We start from the raw sequence: 20,638 nt of genomic DNA on the forward strand, positions 1-20,638 counted from the left end.
GATCTCGGGACAGGCAATGCAGCAACAGCCCTTGCAGCAGCAGCCTCCCCCGCGTCAATACCCATATCCTCATCAGGATCCGCAGCACCAACATCCGCACCAGATGCCGACCAACCAAACTGCCCCGGTGGCTGGTGAGCTAATTTCGAATGACAGCGTGGAATCCACCACGCTTGTACTGTACCGAAGGAAACGAGTTACGAAGGCGGACTTATGCCAGGTGGATCCATGGCGCATCTTTATGGCCCTGCGATCTGGTCTGCTGACCGAGTGCAATTGGGCATTGTTGTTTGATGATTCTATGGTTCTTTGGCATGTCAAACCTGCCAGTCCTGTTGACTTTTCTGCTGGAACACTTTCTCGCGAGATGTTCTGCAAACAAAAAACTAGGAGCAGTCCGCTCAGCTGGCGGAAGATGCTGATGGCGACATCATCAAAAGGTACAACCGCAGCCGGCAGTTGCTGTGCTGAGGACACCAAAATGATTGACGAATCGTTCATACGGACGCATCGATGGACATGGCCAGATCACTTTGCTATTGTTCCGGATCAGAAATGTATATATGACCTTTATATGGTTGGAAAAGCTTCCTTCTACCTGTTACATACTTTTCAACGAACATAGTAGACCATTTTACTCTACGGGTATAATTATTACGACAGGTGGAAACTTTGTAACCCGGTATAGCAAATGTGTTACTCGACACATAAGAACACTAAGGAATTTTTATAAAAATTTGCCCCCATTAATTAACTTCCGAGTGAAAATTATAACAGTATATGAAGGACTAAGTTTTTTTATATATAAAAAATATATATTTCTTCGAAATACTATTGTCTATTGGGGAACTTATTGCGATCTTTCTTGTGTAAAATCAACTGGCTAAAGTATTATAAACTATTATTTATTATAGACAACAATAAATCATTAAGAGTTGGGGGTTCGTTATCGAAAGCCCAGTGAAACTTAAGAATGTTCTGTAGTTATTCCAAATCGGAATATGTTAATCACCACGGAGTATTGGAGTCTGCATGCTTTATTTTATTCAGCTATTATATGCCCAGATGAAGAATGCACATATCTTGAAGGGCCTTCTTCTGCCTGTTACATGCTTTTTTAACGAATTACTAGGGTCGTTTTACCAACCACAAGTTTGATTGTTTTTAATAACAATTCGCAAAAAAAAGTCCACTGTTCATCGGAGGTCTCTTCCAGGGCGGATTAACCGAAATGGCAAAGATGGCAAAAACACTTTAAAAAATTTAATCAATTAACTTGTATAGAAAAAGGAAAAAGTTACTTGACAACTCTAATATATGAAGGCAAATAACAAATTATATATATATATATATATATATGTGTAATATATATATGTATATAAGTAAGATTATGCAAAACTGCTCTTTTAGATGATTTTTGAATAAATAAATTTTATGCGAGAACGCATTCGAAAAATATAATACATTGAAAATTATTTGTATAATTCATTATGGTCCAGATTTCGTTTTTTTTGGCATAAAGTCTAAATTTTTATGTCAATATATCGTCCTTTAGCAATTATTTTCTAATAGAAAATTAATCATATAAATAAAAACCAAAAACAAAATTGACCGAAAGCTTCACTAAATCGTTTTATGAGCTTTTAAAGGTGAAGTGTTAAACAGCTGATTGAGAGAATGCAATTTCCGAAAAATTATTTGCTTACATTTGCATGTGGTATGATCGTTAATACGCATCCAAAAATTATAGTAAAATATGGTAAATAAATGCCAAGGTATGATGTTTTTAACTTATGTAGGTAATATATGTATAGTTGTACTGTTTTTATGTTGTGTGACATCCAATTTATGTGTATTTTAACAGAAAATTCTAACGTGTACCCTGTGTTTCGTGGAGTATAACTAATTTTCTGACAATTTCTGACAAAAGTTAAAAACGTCAGTTTGTACCTTTAACTATTGTCTTTCACGGTAAAGTAATATCTTTTGCCCATTTTTGCTCGTTTTCTTAAAAATTTGATTTTATATAGGCAAGTTCGAGTTCAGACATAGCGACCTTCTGAACATTTGGAGGCGTAACAATAGGCAAATAAGTTATTTTTCAGATTACGTTTATTCCGCAATCAACAACAATAATCAGGAATCGAAAAAGACAGAAGAGATTGACAAAAAAATAGTAAATTTTGAATTATTTATTAAAAAAAAACTGCCCGAGTGTAACAGACAACTAGACCGATTTATTTCCAAACATACCAAGTAGATGGCGTCTAAGATAAGAATTCTTGTTAGTGATTTTGAAAACTCCAAGACACCGAAGCAAATGGAACGCCGAAACTTATCTTACCAAAATGCAGGAGAAAGATTAAAAAGGAAACTGAAAATGCGAGTGAAGCCCGGAATAAGCTTTACAAAAGGGACCGACTATCACATGCAAGGAAAAATAGTCGGATCAATAGGATGAGTGATATTTTCCACAGAGCGATTGATTACTCGGACCCACTATTATTAACAATTAGTTTAAAAGAAAGGGAGAGAAAAAATAGGAAAAACCACTTTCGAAGGCAGTAATAAGTCTTTTGGAAATACAGTCTAATTTTAAACCTGATCCATGAGACAAAATATTGGATTCACATTCTGATTCTCATTCGAGTTCAGATTCGGAAATTTATAATGTAGAACTAGAAGAAGAAGAGGGTGATATGCCAAAAAAATCGAATTCTGGACCACAGTGTAATGTAAGGGGTCAGAGTTGAAACAGATGGGAAGGCTTAAAAAATTTTTTTTGAGGAAAATAAAAGCTTTTCCCACTGCCTAAACAAAGCCCAAAAAGTTGGCTTCAATATTTTTTATATTGCTGCCGTTACCTTCCTGTCCTGTGAATTTTATTACTCCTGTGGAGCCAAGCAAATCGGCACTAAAAGTGAGTAAAAGTCCGACTAAGTGAAAGAAACGGATTCACTGCAAATTAAACACGATTTGATCATCATAATTTTCCCAATGATATCTCTTAAATTTTAATTTTAATTGATCATTGCAGTATGTTTCTTCCTGTATCATAGCTACACTACACAACAAACAAGAGATATCGATTAAAAAACTTAAATTTTTTCCAAAAATGTGGGTGTTGCAGTTTTGGGAGGTTTTAGGGCGTTAGAGTGGCCGTGGCAAAAAGATTTTTTTGCAAATCGATAGAAATATATATAAAATAAAATCAACACATTTTTTAAAGTGGGCGTGGCAGTTTTGTGCGGTTTGTGTGTATTAGCGTGGGCGTGGTATCATGGGTCAACAAACTTGCGCTGCGTCTTTTTTTTTTTGTGTTTCTAAAACCATCGGAGGTTTTTTAATAATTTCTTATAAAATTCTATTTTGTTAACATAATTATTATTCTCTTCGCGGGTGAATTTCTTTTGATTTGTGCACTAGTTAAAGAAATAAACAAAAAATGTTGCTGTTCTGACTTTGTGTTTTGTTCGGGCGGTTTTGCCCGTAGCGTTCTTAAGAACCGAGCACGAGTGGTACTGGCGAGAATGGTCAGAGCAGGCATGGGGCTAACGCGTTGTCGTTTCGCCTGGCGGTAGCCAAGAAGTCACTACCGCGAGTCCGCGTACGAATGCAATTCCTAGCCCCCACCGTCCAGGATAACGACAGCGGTAGGAATGGAGGCCGTCTAACAAACCCATCTAAGTAAAAGAGAAAGGTATGTGGAAAGACTAGGCTGGCGGGCGATAGCACGGAGCGTCAGTAAACACTGAACAGGCGTCTGGCGGGACTTCTGAGCTTGCCGGTGCAACTCGCGAGTAGACCAACAAAATCAGTTCGTTACAGTCCGTTACTCATCTAGTGAAAGCACGAACGCGAAATTTCATCATTTTTCGCAAAGTGGAACGCGTATTTTTCATCATTAGATTAGCGCTCCCAATGCAGTTTTCATTATTAGATATAAATATATGTGGACGTGGCAACATGGGTCAACAATCTTGCGCTGTGTCTTTGTCTCTTGAATCTGTATGCTTAATCTTAAGCTTCTAGTTTTTATAGTTTCTGAGCACGACGTTCATATGGACAGATGGAAATAGTCAGATCGACTCGGCTATTGATCATGATAAAATCCTTTTTTTACTTTTTTTGTTTCTGCCAAAACCCTTATTTTTTACAATAGTTTTGCATAGGAAAAGAGTATCGTTTTTCCCATATCTGCTTCTTGCCATATATTGTAAACTTCAGAAATATAAAAAAAAATTAAAAATTTCAAAATCAAAGCATTTATATTTTGTGATGGTATTAAAAAATAAAATGTTTTTGTACAAATTCTTTATTGTTTTATTTATTCGACCTTTGAACGGAAATTCTAACCTAATCAAAACTTTAGAGATTAAATTATTTACCAAGTTGAAATTGAAAAATTAGATTATTCTTTTAACCTTCTTAAGAAAGCTCTCAATAATATGAGAAGTAACGAGTTATAACTATATTTTTTTTAGGTTCGCTTTATTTTACATATGTTATACACTTTTATATTGTTGCATATACTTTTAATGCATGAACCAGAAGCATAACGTTATTGAATAAGTCCATATCGAAATCGTATATACTTTTAATGAACTTTCTTTACCCTCCAACTCTGTAGTTAATTTTTTTTTTACAAATTTTGAAAGTTATGCTGTCTAGGTCAGAAACTTCGAAGTTTTAGTTGGCATCATCGTTTAATAACGAGTTAAAGAAAGGATTAAGACTTTTTACAGCCACGCCTAAAAATATAGAAAAGAAGGCGTTACATCTTGGCCACCTAAAAAGTGGTTTAAGAAATTTACCCTTGCCAGCAGACTGATCCTTTGAATCGCGCCATTTACAGAGCGATTCCTTCTGTATTACAAAGGAATCATATAGCTCGCCAATTAGTTCACTTAGCAATCCTAAAATGTATGAGAATTATGGCCTTTTAGTTAAAGAAAACATTGCGTGATATTAGACAGTAAATACGAAACGGTAATACACATTTTAGAGTTTAAAGTCCTTACCTCTCGGATGCTCCAATCCATGGACTAAAAGCTGCAAAGTATATAAACATTCAAGTTGATGGTCTTCATTTGAATCAATATATCTCTGCAAAACCGGTATGCAAAACTTTTGAAAGGTTTCCGACTCAAGCTTGTAACTGTTGTCTTTGTAGTGAATCGAGAAATTACTTAATGTTTCTGTCAATCCTCTGATAAATAACTTATCAACCACCATTATATTTCCCTACAGAATTGTAAGTGGATTTGAAATAAATAAACATCTATATTTGAATTGAATTCCTTACGTTACTGTAATCAATAATGCAGTCCGCAGTTGTTCCTTCCTTTAGTAAGTGCTCAATATGGTCTATCACATTTTTAACGCGCTTTTCTGGAGTCTCTCTTTGATCAATCACTGGAGACTTTGATTCGTTCTCCACATACTCCAGTCTCTGTAAATAATCCGTCAGAACATTTACAAAATATGTAAGGAATAATGTGTCCAATTAGTCATACACACGAGTTTTCGTCTTTACATTTTTTTCAAAGACATATCTTCACTTATTATACCGGTTAGTCGTAGAGTAAAAAGGTATACTAGAAAGTAACAGGCGAAGGAAGCGTTTCCGACCATATAAAGTATATATATTCTTGATCAGGATCGATAGCCGAGTCGAACTGGCCATGTCCGTCTGTCCGTATGAACGTCTCGATCTCAGGCAATATAAAAGCTAGAATGTTGAGATTAAGCATGCAGCTTTCAGACATGGACGCAGCGCAAATTTGTTTTCAAGAACTCGAACAAGTTTAAAGGCGTTAGAGTGGACGTGGCAAAAAGTTTTTTTTATTAACTCGTTAGAAAGACTAATAAAAATATGAAAAAATATCGGAACATTTTTCCGAAGTGTGGGTGCGTCAGTTTGTGGGCATTAGAGTGGGCGTGGCAAAATGTGTTAACAAACATGCGCTGCTTCTGTCTCTAGAATCGTGTATGCTTTTGCGTGAATTTTAGAACAGAAAAAAATAGTGCTTTTACTTGTTTTCAATTTAAAGGTCTTATAAAAATTGTTGTATTTACAAAAATAACTCACGTTAAATTTAATAAAGTCGGCAACTTCACTTTCAGGCATAAAATCTGACCATTTAAGGTTAAACTTGATCCACATATTCCGAGCAAAACTTGGTCCAACCTCATGTGTACAATACATTAAGTATGTTTTAAGGAACTTTTTAGCCACGTTTGATGGACTATTTTCTTTTAAATTGTTGTTCCACAAATCTGATATAGTCAATATTTTCTTTACAATTAGTGGCCCTGTAGAAGAAAATGTTATGAAAAAAAATGAATAAGGTGTTATGTTAGTAGTCGGTCAGCAAAAGTGTATCAATAACCATCGATTTTATATAAACGAATACATGTATCCTAAATCATAGGATATTATGACTACAGGAGGAAGGATGGAAACTAATACACAATGCAGTTAAACGTAATAAAGTACAATATTACCGGCAAATTGAAGAATGTATAGCCAAAGCTCTGGAATATCAACAATCAAATCGTTTGCATATACGGTAAATTCGTTGTAAGCCAGTCTCAAGTGATCGGCAGAGAGGTAATTCTGCTGAATAAGTTGGGACACGGCAATAGATAAATACCGCCTGTACTGTTTACCTACATTTGCTAAATGCAAATAATCTGTTAAAATATAATAAATGAAACTGCAGCGTAGTTTCTCTGGTAGTCGTTTTATGCACGAAACTGCACCGGGCGTGACTTCTTTAGATGCAGCTGATAGGTCTACAATTTCGGAGACAACAGATTTGATGAGTTTTATATCTGTCTCGCTAGCTTCGATGAACACTGCCACAGGAGCAACAGAACGGGTGGTCTGCGAGAAGGTTGCTGATGATTGCTGCTCACTACCACGGTAGAGTGGACCTGTGTTAACGTTAGAGCTGCCCACTGATGACTGGGCCTGAAAAAAATGTTTATGGATTAAAATGTATTACAATACTTAAAGGAACATTTTTTAGAAATGCGAGATTTTATTTATTATTACAATCAATTAGGGGGATTGTAAAACAAACAACCACATCTATGACCAGTGACATTCATTTAGAGGCACCCAAAAGGTTTAACGAGTAAATTATAGATAAAAACAATCAACGCTCCTGAATTAAGTATAATGTATTTAAAATTGTTTCGTTCGATCCTTATCATCCGACAACTACAGCACATTTATTATATCATTAAAATATTCTTGTAGGTTAAAAGCCGTTCCTGATAAAATAAAATAAAAACGACATAATCAGTGAAAATCTAGTGAAATACTGAATTTAAAATGCGCTTGTTGTTTAAAAGTTGTTTCTGATAAATTAAAAAAAAGAAAAGAAAATTTTAAAATTTAATTCATTACTCTATTTGGCTTAGTAAATTTAAGCTATACAAAAACCACGTACACAACGAAAAGGAAGTTAATTTGCGCTCTCCATAATCAATTTGTCTAGGACCTTAGTAAAAATACAATTTTATAGGATATGTGGAAACATATACCTTCAAAGTTGGCATTTTAAATAGAGTTAGAAAACACATTATACATTTCTTAAGAGATTGAACCCACGAGTTACTTATTTTCTGCATGCTTTCTAGGGAGCTGATACTCACTTTTACAGTATGCCGTGTAGGTGGTGCCTGTTGGGTGTATTTTGAATGACTAGCAGATTTTTGAACTGATGAACTCAATAAAGTTCGACCCTGCTGACCACCGCGGGAGGATGAGTTTTCTCGTGATCCCTGAGATGATCCAGTTCTCGAATGCATACCTTTTTAAAGTTTCCATATTATTATTTTAGGTAATTATTATAAAGAAAAAATTACCTCTATCATAACGATCCCGCTCCATGGAACCTTTGTTGTATGACCCTTTGTTTCTGGGTCCACTGCGATCGCGATCCCTTTCATTACTATTTTTATCGATTAGGGATGAGAGCACAGCGAAAGGATTGGATGGGGTTGGTGTCGGCGCCGACGATAGTCGTGTTGTGTCACTACTAATCCAAATGAATTGTGTCAACCCACCCATCTTCTTTGTTTCTAGATTTTGGTCAGAAAGTTTCGACTGAAATGTTAAAAAAAAATAAACAAGTTTAGCCATCCTAAATATACAGTGAAAAGGAATATAATAATTTTATGTGTTTTTTCTAAACAATTTCTGCTTATGTATATATGTATCACATAAATAGTTCTTACCAGGCCTTCCAGTTTATTGCTGTCAACCGCTAGAGAGCGGCTACCTTTGCTGGTTTGCACATGCCAAGTATTGTCATCATTGTTTCCATTGGAGTGTCCAGCACCACCAGAGACGTTGCTCCCGACGTTATTCTGCTGCTGGTGTCGAAGGTTCCCATTATCACCACGTTGACTGTGGCTACCACCATACGCGCTACCTGAACGAGATTCACCGTACCGAGAGTTTCCACGATCATCTCGTTTACCAGAGCCGCCCTGCGATCCTCCTGGTGTAGTACTGGAAAGTGTACCAAAATATTGTGCAGAAAGCTGCTCATTCTTCGCCTCCTTTTCAATTTGTCCCATAGTTTTGGGAGCCTCATTCCGAGAAGTTTGCCATTTATTCTTTCGCAAGTCAATAACGTCTTGAAGCATAAATCGTACTCTGGAGCTTACTTTGCCTCCATCTTTGTCAGTTTTCGATGCGATGGCCTGCATCCTGGTGATCGATTTTTCCAACGAATAACACCGACTGGGTTCTTTGGAATTTACTGGGGTCTTTTCAAATTTAGCACCCACAGTTGTAAGCAGCTTGCATAAACACTCAAGCATGTCTTCAGAATGAGGGTTAAGAAGTGTATCGATGCAAGAGTATATTATTTTGCCAGTCAACATAGATATCTTAAAAAGTTCGCCAATAAATCGTACTGTCCCTCCGGATCGTCTTCTTATTTTTCTTTCTTCTTCTTCCAAAAATGCCTCAAGTTCCGCTTTTTCATTGGCATCGGTACATTTCTTTATTTTATCCACAATTGGCTGTAATTTTTTTTCCTTTGCGGTGCTTTGTGAAACGTTTTGGGTGAATTCCTGTTCAGTTTTATCTAACAATGCATTTCGAAAGTGTGCCGAGTTAGATTTGATTTCGCTTTCCATGCGCTCGTCTATTACCTTTACTTCCGCAGCGAGTCGTTGACATAGTCTGGCATAAGACACAGAAAAGTTTGGCTCATCAATGGCCTTTTCAAATACCAACACAATTACTTCATCCACTTTGTCGGGTGTATCAATTTTCAATTTTATAATCTCCTCAACAAGTGTGTCAAACCTTTCTGGGGTAAGCTTATTTAAAATACCCCGAACACGACGTACCAATTCATCTTTTTCGAGTGCAGATTTCGCGTCGCTATCACCATCAGATTTATTTAACACTCGAGGGCGCCATGCATTTTCATTTTCACTTAGCTTAACATCTTGATTTAATGATAAATTTACGTGTATCATGCCTTTCATACTGCTTCTACCGCTGCTACTTTGCACGCCTGACATCGACATTTGTTTACCAATATAATTTCCCGCCGATTCATTGTTACGATTGCCAATCATACCAACCATCGATTGTACTCGCTTATTATTATTGTTATTTCGAATAAATGATGGCATTAAGTTTGGTTGAGGAAGAATAGACACATTTTTTACCTCTGGTTGTATACGTGAAGCCTTAACCTCGCGTAACTGTAATAATTGTTCTCGGTCGTATTGTTTTTTTCCGCTTGGATTGTTTGGTGACCATTGACCCTCATTATAGTTTATGATAGAGGACACTTTTGCAGACACTTTCACTTTCAGATCAGTAGAGTCCGGTTTATCGTCAAGGGTAGTCACTGACTTAGAATCTGATTTCAGATCTACATCTACTCCTGTATTGTTTGTTGAAATTGACTTTTTTGCTGACTCTCTGGAGGAAGTATCTTCTGAAACATCTACATTGAGTTTTGGCTTTGTAGGGTATGTTTTTTCAGTTTGGTGATTATCCAAACTATTCACATCTTTTAATGCCATTGCGGATATTTCAGTTTCATCTGTGGCCTTTGTTAAGCTAAGTTCTTGTTGAGTTGGCTTCTCTACGCATTGGCTATCATTTAATGTTTCTGTCGTAGAATTCTCTAATTTTTCGGATAGCTCAGTATTATCTAAAACTTCGTGTATAATAGGAGAAACTGCGTTTAAACTTGTAGGTGATGTTGTGCCAATACCACCAAATTCAGGATCTGCCGGAAAATCCGATGATTGTGAACTCTTATTGACATTGACATCTAGTATTCCAGCTGAATGATTTTCTGAGGCTACACTAGACTCCAACTCAGCAATATGCATTTCCTTCAAAACAGTAGGCACGTCTGTTAAAATCTCAGTATTTGATACCGATTGATTATGTTTTGATGAATCGGATATGAGTAAATTTTGATGGGGCTGATTCGGTATAGGTTCCTTAGTAGTTGCGGATATCGGTGTTGACCCTGCATCATCTGTTTCATCTGAAATTATAAAATTGTATTTAAAAAAGTAGTAGTTAATATTAAATTTGCAGTACATTAATAATGAGGACCAGGTATATAAACGATATTCAGTCTCTCATAAATTATTGATTATTTAAATTAAAATTATAAAGCTAAAATACATGAAATGGTTTTGGTTGGCTCGAAAAGCAGGATCAGCAAGATAGCAGCATAAACACAAGAGAATGCTATAGTCGACTTCCCCGACTATCAGATACAAGACAGTTTACGAGACTTTTAAAATAATGAAAAAATATCAACACACTTTTAAAAAGTGTGGACGTGGCACTTATGTGCGGTTTGTGGGCGTTAGTGTGGGCGTGGCAACATTGGTCAACAAACATGCGCTGCGTCTTTTTCCCTAAAATCTGTATGCAGAATCTCAACCTTCTAGCTTTTATATTTCCTGATGTCAATATCTATATATAAATTAATATTACATTTAATTTTTATATAAATAAATTAAATTTATATATATATGATATTATATTATATTATAATATTATATTATATTATTACATTATATTATATTATTATATTATATTATAATATTATATAAATATTAATTTAATTTAATTTTTTTTTTAATTTTAATTTAATTTATTTAAAATTTAATTTACAATTAAAAAATATGCTATTAAACAAATTATGTACCCAATTATATTGGTCTGTTGATAATTATTAGTACGATCCTTTAGGTGAGGAAACTAGATGAAACTTACTTGGAATTATAATAACCATATCTTTTTTATCAGGTATGCACCAAAACGAAAAAAACAATTTCTTTATTCAAAGGGAGCTAAACATCAACATGATTATTGAACATTTTTATTTATTGGTATTACTGTGCTAAGGCATATACTAAGGCAATTTTTACTAAAAGTACAAAACTGCGCGCGCCACAGACTTTAGAAATGTTTGTTTTAGTTCGATAATGATGTTATGATTATAATGTATACTTTTATATAATAATAATACTTGTAAAAATAAGACTATCGTCACTGAATAGACAATTTACTTTATTACATTTATAAAACAACATTTAAAGAAATGTATTCACGTTTTTCATTTATATATTTCTGACGTATGCTATCATACAAGTGTTTGTACTAATTTCATATAAGCACACAACGTCTTAGTGGCCAACTGTCGCTCTATTACCTAGTCGCTATAGATAGACACAGATGATTTCGTATCTCACTAACACTAACACCAAGGTGACCAGACGAACAGAAACAACGGCCGCCCATCAGCCAAAAGACACACTAGAAGTGAGTAAATAATGTCATGGCAAACGTGAAGTATTCACACACTCGTAACTAGTAACAATGCCAATAACCGGAATTGCACTTACTGAAACAAGATTTCAAAATTATTTAAAAATTACTTTAATTCGTATAGTTGTTTTAAAATTGTCACGCAATTACACATCGAGTCCTACATTATGGGTATATTAGATTATTTTTGAAGATTGTAAAAGGTATGCAGAAAAGATTCCTAGTATAATTTTTATTTTTTACGCGGCAACAACTGTTCCATGCATCGTTCTACGGTTAGCTAGGGTAGGTAAATAAATTTACATTAGTCTACTAGAATAAGGAGGTAATACAAGGTTTGCATATCCATTTAGGTGCCGATTAGGATCACTAACTGAGTCGAACTGGCCATGTGCGAACTACACTGTGATCTCGGGAACAACAGGATATATATAATATGCTGATTGCAGAGACGCAGACGATACGTAATTTGTTTTAGTTTTTATCTATTTTATTATTGTCTTGACCATTTTTATCGATATGCGAAAATAAATTTGGAGACGCCCACTTTACCGACCGCAAGCCGACCAAAAACAATTCATTTAATTTATAATTATTTTTCATTGTTTATAAAAAATTAATGATAAACCGCGGATTCAGCATGCCGGCGAGCTGGTTCGCGAATCAAAAACTTATCATTAAAACTGCCACGCCCATACTTGAGAAACTTTTTTAATTTTTTTGTTTTATAATTGTTCTCCCAATTTATATTGATGTGCCAGAAAAATTCATAAATGTGTCTTTATTTCTCATTTCTCATTAACGTTATGGAACATACACAGCCATAACGTTAATGTCGTTTAATAGTTATTATAAACTTTAGCGACATAACGTTAATATCGTGTCGATATAAATAATGAAAAAAATATACTAGTTATACACAAAGTCATGCTAATGACAAATATATTGACGCAACAAAATTATGCAGTTTGTGGGCGGTAAATAACTGCCAATCTGTAAATGCATTCGCCAGGTGAAATTTAGCCGAAATTTGAAGTAAGCTTTCATCTCTTTTCTGAAAAGTCTGTATGTCCAATTTAGACTTCCTAGCTTTTAAAGTTTTGTAAGGAGTTAAAACTCTGCACAAATGCAGATGTCAACTGCCTGTTGCAAGCCTGGCGATAGCATAGAAATCACTACCTCGAGTCCGCGTACGAATTCAGTTCCTCGCCCGTACCGTCCGGGATAACGAAAGCGGTAGGAATGGAGGTCGTCTAACAAACAGTAAAAGGGAAAGGTATGAGGAAGGGCTAGGCTGGCGGGCGATCGCACGGAGCGTCAGTGAACACTGGCGGGACCGACCGGGACAGAGCATGGGACAGGAGGTGCAGCTAGCACGGCGTGTCCCTTGAAAGCCCAGCACCTGTTCATTCTAGTTTGAAAACGGTGACGCTATCCTAACGCGTGGCAGCGGCAGTATCGTAGCAAGCTAACATTTCCCGTGCGGAGGAGAATCTAACTGCGGAATGCCAAATTAAAGTGTAAAACGCGACAAATAAAGAAAGGAAATAAGAAATAAGAACTGCTAAGTGCTGTTACTGGTAACCGAGTGAGTATGTTTACTATAAATTTGGTGGGACGACCACCAAATTCGGCTATTGATATTAAATATTTAATAGCCCAAAATATACTTTTTGAAAATATACGATTACTTTATGAGTTGCGGGTATAACATAATTTAAATGGAAAATAACATTTTCATCAATTTTCCAACGGTTGACCTTATGCATTTTTAAATTTATAAGTCAAAACAACCCCGAAACTCGACTTATATCCTTATACAATTAAATTGTATATAGTTTTAAAAGATAATTTCCTTTTACTCTGAGTTATCGATTTTTGACATTTTTCGAAGAAAGAAAAACAGAAACAGAAAGAATAAGTTACATTTTTTAGTATTTACTTTACATCAGTCACTAATGGTGCAATAATTATGAATAAAACATAATTTTTGCTAGCGACAAAAAAAGATCTCCTCATTATAAAATTAAACGTTAAACTGAACTACGAAAACAAGTATATTACAACTTACCAGTGATAGGTGCAGCTATGGACTCAGATACATTTTTAGGAGACACTATAGGAATTCTAAAAAAAGAACAATATTGAACATGGTTATTTAACAATACAACAAGACAGAATGCTATAGTCGAGATCCGCGACTTTTAGATACTCGAACTTCATCAAATGAAAGCAGAAAAGAGAGTGGGGCGGCAACCCTAAATTGAATACTTTAATTCGGCAATACGACTCCTTTAAAGGACTAGAAATCATGATCTGGAAGGATTATATCAGACTGCCTTTAACAAGTTTGGGCATAGATGATGAAGCAAATTAGCGCAGCTTTAGCTGCAATGGTGTCCCTAGGTTCTGTATTTTTAATCTCTATCTTTCCCGATATATCCACGTTTATACGGACCGACGACCACAACATTTTTAATTTGAATGCAACTGGAAGACTGAAACTCTTCGTAACACCTTAAACGAAATGTAATATGAAAAAATTTGATCTGCTTTCCTGAGTTTAAAATTAAGAATTTACTTTGAATAAGAAACGGCTCCTTAACAATGTGCTACTTACTTTTTGCTTCTCCCTCTTTGGGGCGTTGGTAATATTTCAACTGAAGGAGCATCAGTCATCGCGGATACGATTGGAGTCGGCCCAACATCTGTTCGACTTATTGGTGTTGTTTCTGCAAAATATTTCATAATAAAAACATATCGGAATTGTAAAATGTGACGTAAACTTAAAAATTACCAATGGGGATATAAGACGCGTTTGTCCGTGATTCTGATCCTTGTGATGATGTACTGGTCAAACTATTTAAACCAACACTATCTTGCTGTGGAATACGTATTGGACCTTCTGAAAGGACAGTTGCTGGTGTGTTTGTGGAGGTTACCTGTTCGGAAAATTCATTGTCTGTGTTTGATTTTGTCTTTAAAAAATTGAAATAAAAATATTAAATGACTTGAAATATAAAGTGCATGGATTACTTGCCTTATCAAAATCGTCTAATATATTTTTTTTAGTCGTCGGATCGATTATCTGCAATCGATGCTGATGTCGGCGCCGGCTTGCGGGCTGCACCTGCACAGATTGCGGTTGCACACTTGTTGGCATTACACCAACCCCAACCATTGGGGGCACACCCACTTGTCCCATTGTACTACCAGGACCGCCAACTCCCATTACAGTGCTGGCTCCAGGCTGCACTGTGCTTGTGAGCAATTGAAGTTGCGACGAGCTAGCCCCCGGACCAGGGAGAGGTCCATTGGGTCCAGACTGCACTGGCTGCAAATTGTTTCCCACATTAACGTTCGTATTTACCGTGACAGCACTACGAGTATGCGGCGGCTGTTGCTGAAGAGTTGGGACATATTGGTACTGGTAGTATGGCATGGGGGCGGGTGCGTATTGCAAATGAGAAGCTGGAAATGTTTGTTGTCGTGGGTTATATTGTGTGTATTGCTGTAGCACCATGTTCTGGTGAAGGGGTTGTGAGTACATGGGTTGCACATGGACATGCCGTGTTGCTCCGCCACTAGCACCTCTAGGGGCATTCGGCGTCGATGGTGGTCCTCGAAATATTGCGCCACTTTGTGGGTTAGAACGGGTATTCCCAGAATTGTTGTTTCCCGTTGATACATACTGAAAGTATTTAAAAGAATTATATATAGAATAATCAGTAAAAGAAAGAAATGGACTGTATTATAAAAATAATCCAAAGTGAAGAATGAAAAAAACGGAACTCTGATTATTTGTTTTCCACTAACTTAAATAATCAGAATAAATATATAATATATATTAATAGAGGAAAAGGTTATACTAAATTCATTGAAAAGTATGTAGCAGTTAGAATGCAGCGTTCCAGACCCTATAAAGTATATATATTATTATCTTCACTAGCCGAGTCGATCTAGCCGAATGAACGTAACGATTTTGGGAATTATAAGATAGAAAGTTAAGATCACGTAAGCAGAATCCGTTGGTTTTTTGTTGCTTTGTCTTGCCAATTTATATCGGCATCTCTTAACGACCGTAAACCGCAAACCGCAAAGGCTGCCCCCAATCTTCCAAAATGTTTATATGATTTGTATTTCTAAATTTTTTCTTGCCAATTTTTATGGCTATGCCAAAGAAATTTTTAAACATTTTTTTCGCCTCCAACTATCTAGTCTAGGAACTCGACTATAGCTGGTTTCTTGCTTTCTTTACATTACATTAGGCACTGTGAGTATGAGATAAAAGTATACATATTAACATTATAAGAAAAACTGCTCATTAAACCAAAAATCGTATTGACATTTAATAAATTTTGGGACTTATAATATTTAAAAACTAATTATTAAAAAAAAGGTGGTGAAATGAAGTTAGGAATTATTTTAAGTGAATCTCTTCCTGAAGTCACAGAATTTGCAAGGTTTACCTCTGCTGTAGATGCCCGGTAACTATTATTTGATAGCAAACTACTGTTATTGAAATCATACTTTTTACTAGTATTAATACAATTGACGCTAACGCCAACGACATTCTTTTCGTGCATGTAGCTTGTGCCTGCTGTATTCGTTCCAGGAGCTATACCCATAGATGTTCCTATGTGCGCATTAGGCAATACTATTTGGTTGTTAATACTGACTCCAGTACAAGAACTTTTTTCACTTCCGACTCCGGCGATGGACTTATTTGATACTACTGTCCCACTGATGTTGCCATTTTGTTTAATGTCCGGTACATTTAGAAAGCAAACGTTTCCATCTAGACTTCCAGTTAATTTTCGGTAACTAGATATGTTATAAATGGCAGTCGAATTCATATCACCCGAATTCAGTTGACTACTATTTACTGTCAATATGCTTGAACCGTTACATATAACCGATGACTGGGCTCTAACTGGTTCAGACGCAGATAAGCTTCTATTTACAACGTTTGTATAGCTTTGTTGATGCTGCTGTGTTTGCTGAGGGTGATGTATTGGTGGATGCTGCTGATTCGTCAAGTGTGGGGACTGTTGAGCGATCTGAGCTGATGCCTTAAGAATGGAGACCACATTGTATGCCTTATTTATCTGAAACTGAGGCTGAGCAGTGGGATGGCTATGCTGCGGTTGAAGAGGCTGATGAAGAGATTGTGGCTTTGAAGTTGGCACCTGTTGATCATACTTTTTGGTCTTTTTATTGGCTGGCAAAATCTACAACAGATCACAAGAGTGGGAACATTTTCGGACTGTAAAATTTAATTAACAATGCATATAAAAAAAAATTATTAAAAAAAAAACAAAACAAACCCTTTTCAAAATAAATTAAATGAAACTGAGAAATCAAGAATCTGAATTTTAAGTAGTATTACACTTCTGCACTATGATATTCGAATATTAAAATGTTGCTCTTTTTTAAAAAACTTTTCAGCCTAAAATATTGTGTTAAGTAACTCCAGAATTAACAAATACATATAAAACATGCATTGGCTTTGATAATTTTATTAGGGTTTTTAGGGGGCGTAGGACAAAAAATGTTTATAAGATGGAGCTGTCATTAATAAAAAAAAAGTTGTGTGTACAAATTAAGAACACCATATTATTAAAAACAATTAAACTATCGCCCTAATACCGAAGTTATACGTTGTCAAAAAAACGGTGTATATCAAGTTGTCATTTTATAAATAAAAACAATGCAACTATTCTATTCTGGACTATTTTTTATAGCTTACTTCTATGGCATAGCTATATGGACTCGGATATTGATATAGAATATATATAATTTATATGGTCGCAAATATTTCCTTCACTGCGTTTCAAACATATGACAATATCATACATATGACAATATCATCAAGCCATTTAAAAGGGCATCACTATAAAAAGAAATACAATATCAAGTTGACATTTTATGAATAATAATAACGAAACTATTATATTAGGGACTATTATATATGGCCTGCTTCTACGACTTGGATATATGAAACCATTAAACACTTTAAATCAATATAACAAAATACAATTCGTATAAAACAACCAAACGTCACAATTTTTTCCCCTTTGATAGATTAATTACACTGTATTTAGATTTTAGCTTTAAAATTATTAATACGTAGTTGAGTTTCTGCCAGTCGTCAACAAACAGGCTTCAGCATCCATTTTTGGAGACGCCGTTGAAATAAAATTAGTTTTTAAGTAATATTTTTACCGATAAAAACTATATGATTTGTGTATTTTTGGAAAACACGGTTTTTATAGTTTAGTTTTGAAATAAGGTACCTCATACAATACCCGGAAGAGGTTCATTTATGACTTATGTAGCTTAACAGGACTGGAACAAATATAGTTAATCAATCAAGTTCGTTAACATAAAAAATTTTAATTTTTGAAATAATTTAATAAGTAACTTAAATAATTATAATTACAAACATTTATTTTATACATTTTTTAATTGAATAATATACCTTTTATACAAACGCCAATATTTACCAAACTAATAAAAATAAAAACAAATTAAAATATACATTGACAAGATTTAAGTAGTTTTCTTTAATAATGAAGTAAATATATTAATACGGTTTTTGATATCATACCAGCTGTTGCGAGCCAGGATTTAATAATTCTACGAAAAAAACATTTTCCTTTTAACTTTGGTGTTACTGTACGAGAAGTGTGATACCATCTTAATAGAAATGTTTGTTAACAAAGACTACAGTCTGCAACCTTATAAAAAATAGGTTCTAGTTGTTTTCGGAACTAGGAAAACATATTTATTTAACGAACAAGAGCAAAATAATTTAAAACAAATGCAAGGAAAATAATACAGCAAATAATGTCAAAATGGATATATGTAAATAATTTTGGAGATGTTATTATTATATCGACTTACCATATTTTGTGCTGAATGGGGCTGCATGACTTTATCTATATCTGATTGTGTTGGTAAAGTTGGTATAGCGTGTTGCATTACGTATGTGTATTCCTAGAGTTAGCTCTGTAGGAAATCGCCAAACGGTTAGATTAGCCGTTTCATAGACGATTTCTGTGGTGATTTTGGACCCACAAATACGACGTCATTCAACCATTTGATTCTTTAATAAATATTAATGAATATTAATTGTCAACGTTTCAGTTCTGCATATTTTACCTGGAAATATATTGATGTATAGCTACCAGAGAGGTCTCTGAAATTAAAAGAACTGACACGTATAAAATCATTAAATATCACATATGTTTTCACCCAAATAATTCAAAAATATTAAGTATACATTTTGCAATTTAAGTCTATAGCTGAAGCCCAGAGATAATATCTATTATACATTTCCCAATCCATCCTGGAGCCTTACTTATTTGCCGACGTTGTCGTTGTGACTTTGGACGTTTAGTTCTCACAATCACAGAGGTGCATATGGTGAAAACGTGCCACGAATTCCAAAGTTTACATCATTTTCAAGACGTTAAGACACATTTCAAAGTGTTAGTGGTAAAATCTTTTTCCCTTAACTGTGCAAAGTCAACTTGCAAAGTATCATGTAATATTTGTTGCCCAGTGCTCATTATTAACCATCAATTTACCTGAGCAAATTTATGTTTGTGCCTATCCGATGTGATTATGTACAAAAAATACAAATGTTAAGAATTCCACTTTAAGTGTATTTTAAAAATGTATTTATTTTTATAAATGAAGCAGTAATTCCAGCTTTATCTTTACATTCAAAAACTATTTTTTAATAATTTCCACATGCAATGTGTTCTGTTCATAGGAACAGAGTTGCATTTATTAGTTGAAACATCGATAGCACCCAAGAAATAGTGGTGACTGAAGAATATTATTATTAACGATAGTTAAATCACATTCTTACACGCTTCAACATAAATAATTGAATTTTTTGCTAACCAGACGTTTTAAAAATAAACTCATATTTCAATGCCAACACTACTTGCTATTATAGTTTGCTCTTCTATTGAGGTTTGCCCAACTTATTCCTCTATATGTTGTGCCAGCGTTGCATTCTTGATAATAAGCCCTTTCAGCAACATGAAAAAATATATTATTATATCTTAAAATATAACAAATAGGCAACTTTAAAACAAAATATTTATTTCTTCGTAAATGGGGTTTCTTGAAAGACAAAATATTAGTAGTTAGTTTTCGCCAAAATAAGACCCTTTCACACAGACTAAAATACATATGACAATGAAAAAATTTGTGAAAAACGATTTTATATTGCATCGTAATATCAATAAATAAAAAATTGTAAGATTCTAAGATTTTCTAAGAGCGATATCCCGAATATCATATAGAAATCAAAACAAAAATAATCCGTAATTAAGATCCAATTATATTCCTCTATCACTAGGACTTTATTCTAAATATGTAAGTATATATATATATTCCATAGGTCTCGATATCTTGAGTCACGAAAGACATACACTAGTCTGTAAAGGTCCTTACTTAAAACTTAAAAAAATTATGTATTATGTAAATTTTTAATTTTTTTTGTAAGCGTTACAGTTTTGGCGGGTTTGTGGGTGCTAGAGGGGCACTGAGCGAAATTTACAAGACTTAAAATTAAATATATTATAGCTTAGGGCAGCTTGTGGGCTTTACCGTGGGCGTGCGGTGCTTGTGGTGCAAATCTCCATGCTTATTATTGTGACCTTTTTAGCTTTTATAGTTCCTGACTGATGAACTCGGACAGTTCGACTCAACTATTGATCCTCATTGAGAGGAAATATAAATTCTTAATATGGTCGAAATCTTTTTCTTCTAATTCAA

The 20,638-nt window shown here is 34.7% G+C and overlaps 1 protein-coding gene across 7 annotated transcripts; it reads right to left on the minus strand.

Moving 5' to 3' along the window:
• Window positions 1-4,299: 4,299 nt before the first annotated feature.
• LOC27207557 (eukaryotic translation initiation factor 4 gamma 3) lies at window positions 4,300-19,665 on the minus strand. 7 transcript variants are annotated; one of them, XM_039296178.2, is made up of 18 exons: window positions 19,435-19,665; window positions 19,007-19,058; window positions 18,749-18,950; window positions 16,312-17,073; window positions 14,883-15,533; window positions 14,785-14,820; window positions 14,640-14,724; window positions 14,463-14,574; window positions 13,914-13,969; window positions 8,251-10,544; window positions 7,879-8,119; window positions 7,666-7,823; window positions 6,508-6,976; window positions 6,092-6,315; window positions 5,306-5,452; window positions 5,022-5,244; window positions 4,815-4,916; window positions 4,300-4,751 (listed from the first exon to the last, which is right to left on the minus strand). In XM_039296178.2, the coding sequence occupies exons 3-18, from the start codon at window positions 18,824-18,826 to the stop codon at window positions 4,690-4,692; spliced, it is 5,700 nt and encodes a 1,899-aa protein (XP_039152112.1). In that variant the 5' UTR covers window positions 18,827-18,950; window positions 19,007-19,058; window positions 19,435-19,665; the 3' UTR covers window positions 4,300-4,689. The 7 variants fall into 7 exon arrangements, with proteins under 7 accessions (XP_039152112.1, XP_016037386.1, XP_039152111.1 ...); XM_016183243.3 differs by having other exon boundaries at window positions 14,640-14,820; window positions 19,007-19,043; XM_039296177.2 differs by lacking the exon at window positions 14,785-14,820 and having other exon boundaries at window positions 14,640-14,784.
• Between the last annotated feature and the right edge of the window lie 973 nt (window positions 19,666-20,638).

Source organism: Drosophila simulans, chromosome 4 (assembly GCF_016746395.2).
Source record: "Drosophila simulans strain w501 chromosome 4, Prin_Dsim_3.1, whole genome shotgun sequence".
Lineage (NCBI taxonomy): Eukaryota > Metazoa > Arthropoda > Insecta > Diptera > Drosophilidae > Drosophila > Drosophila simulans.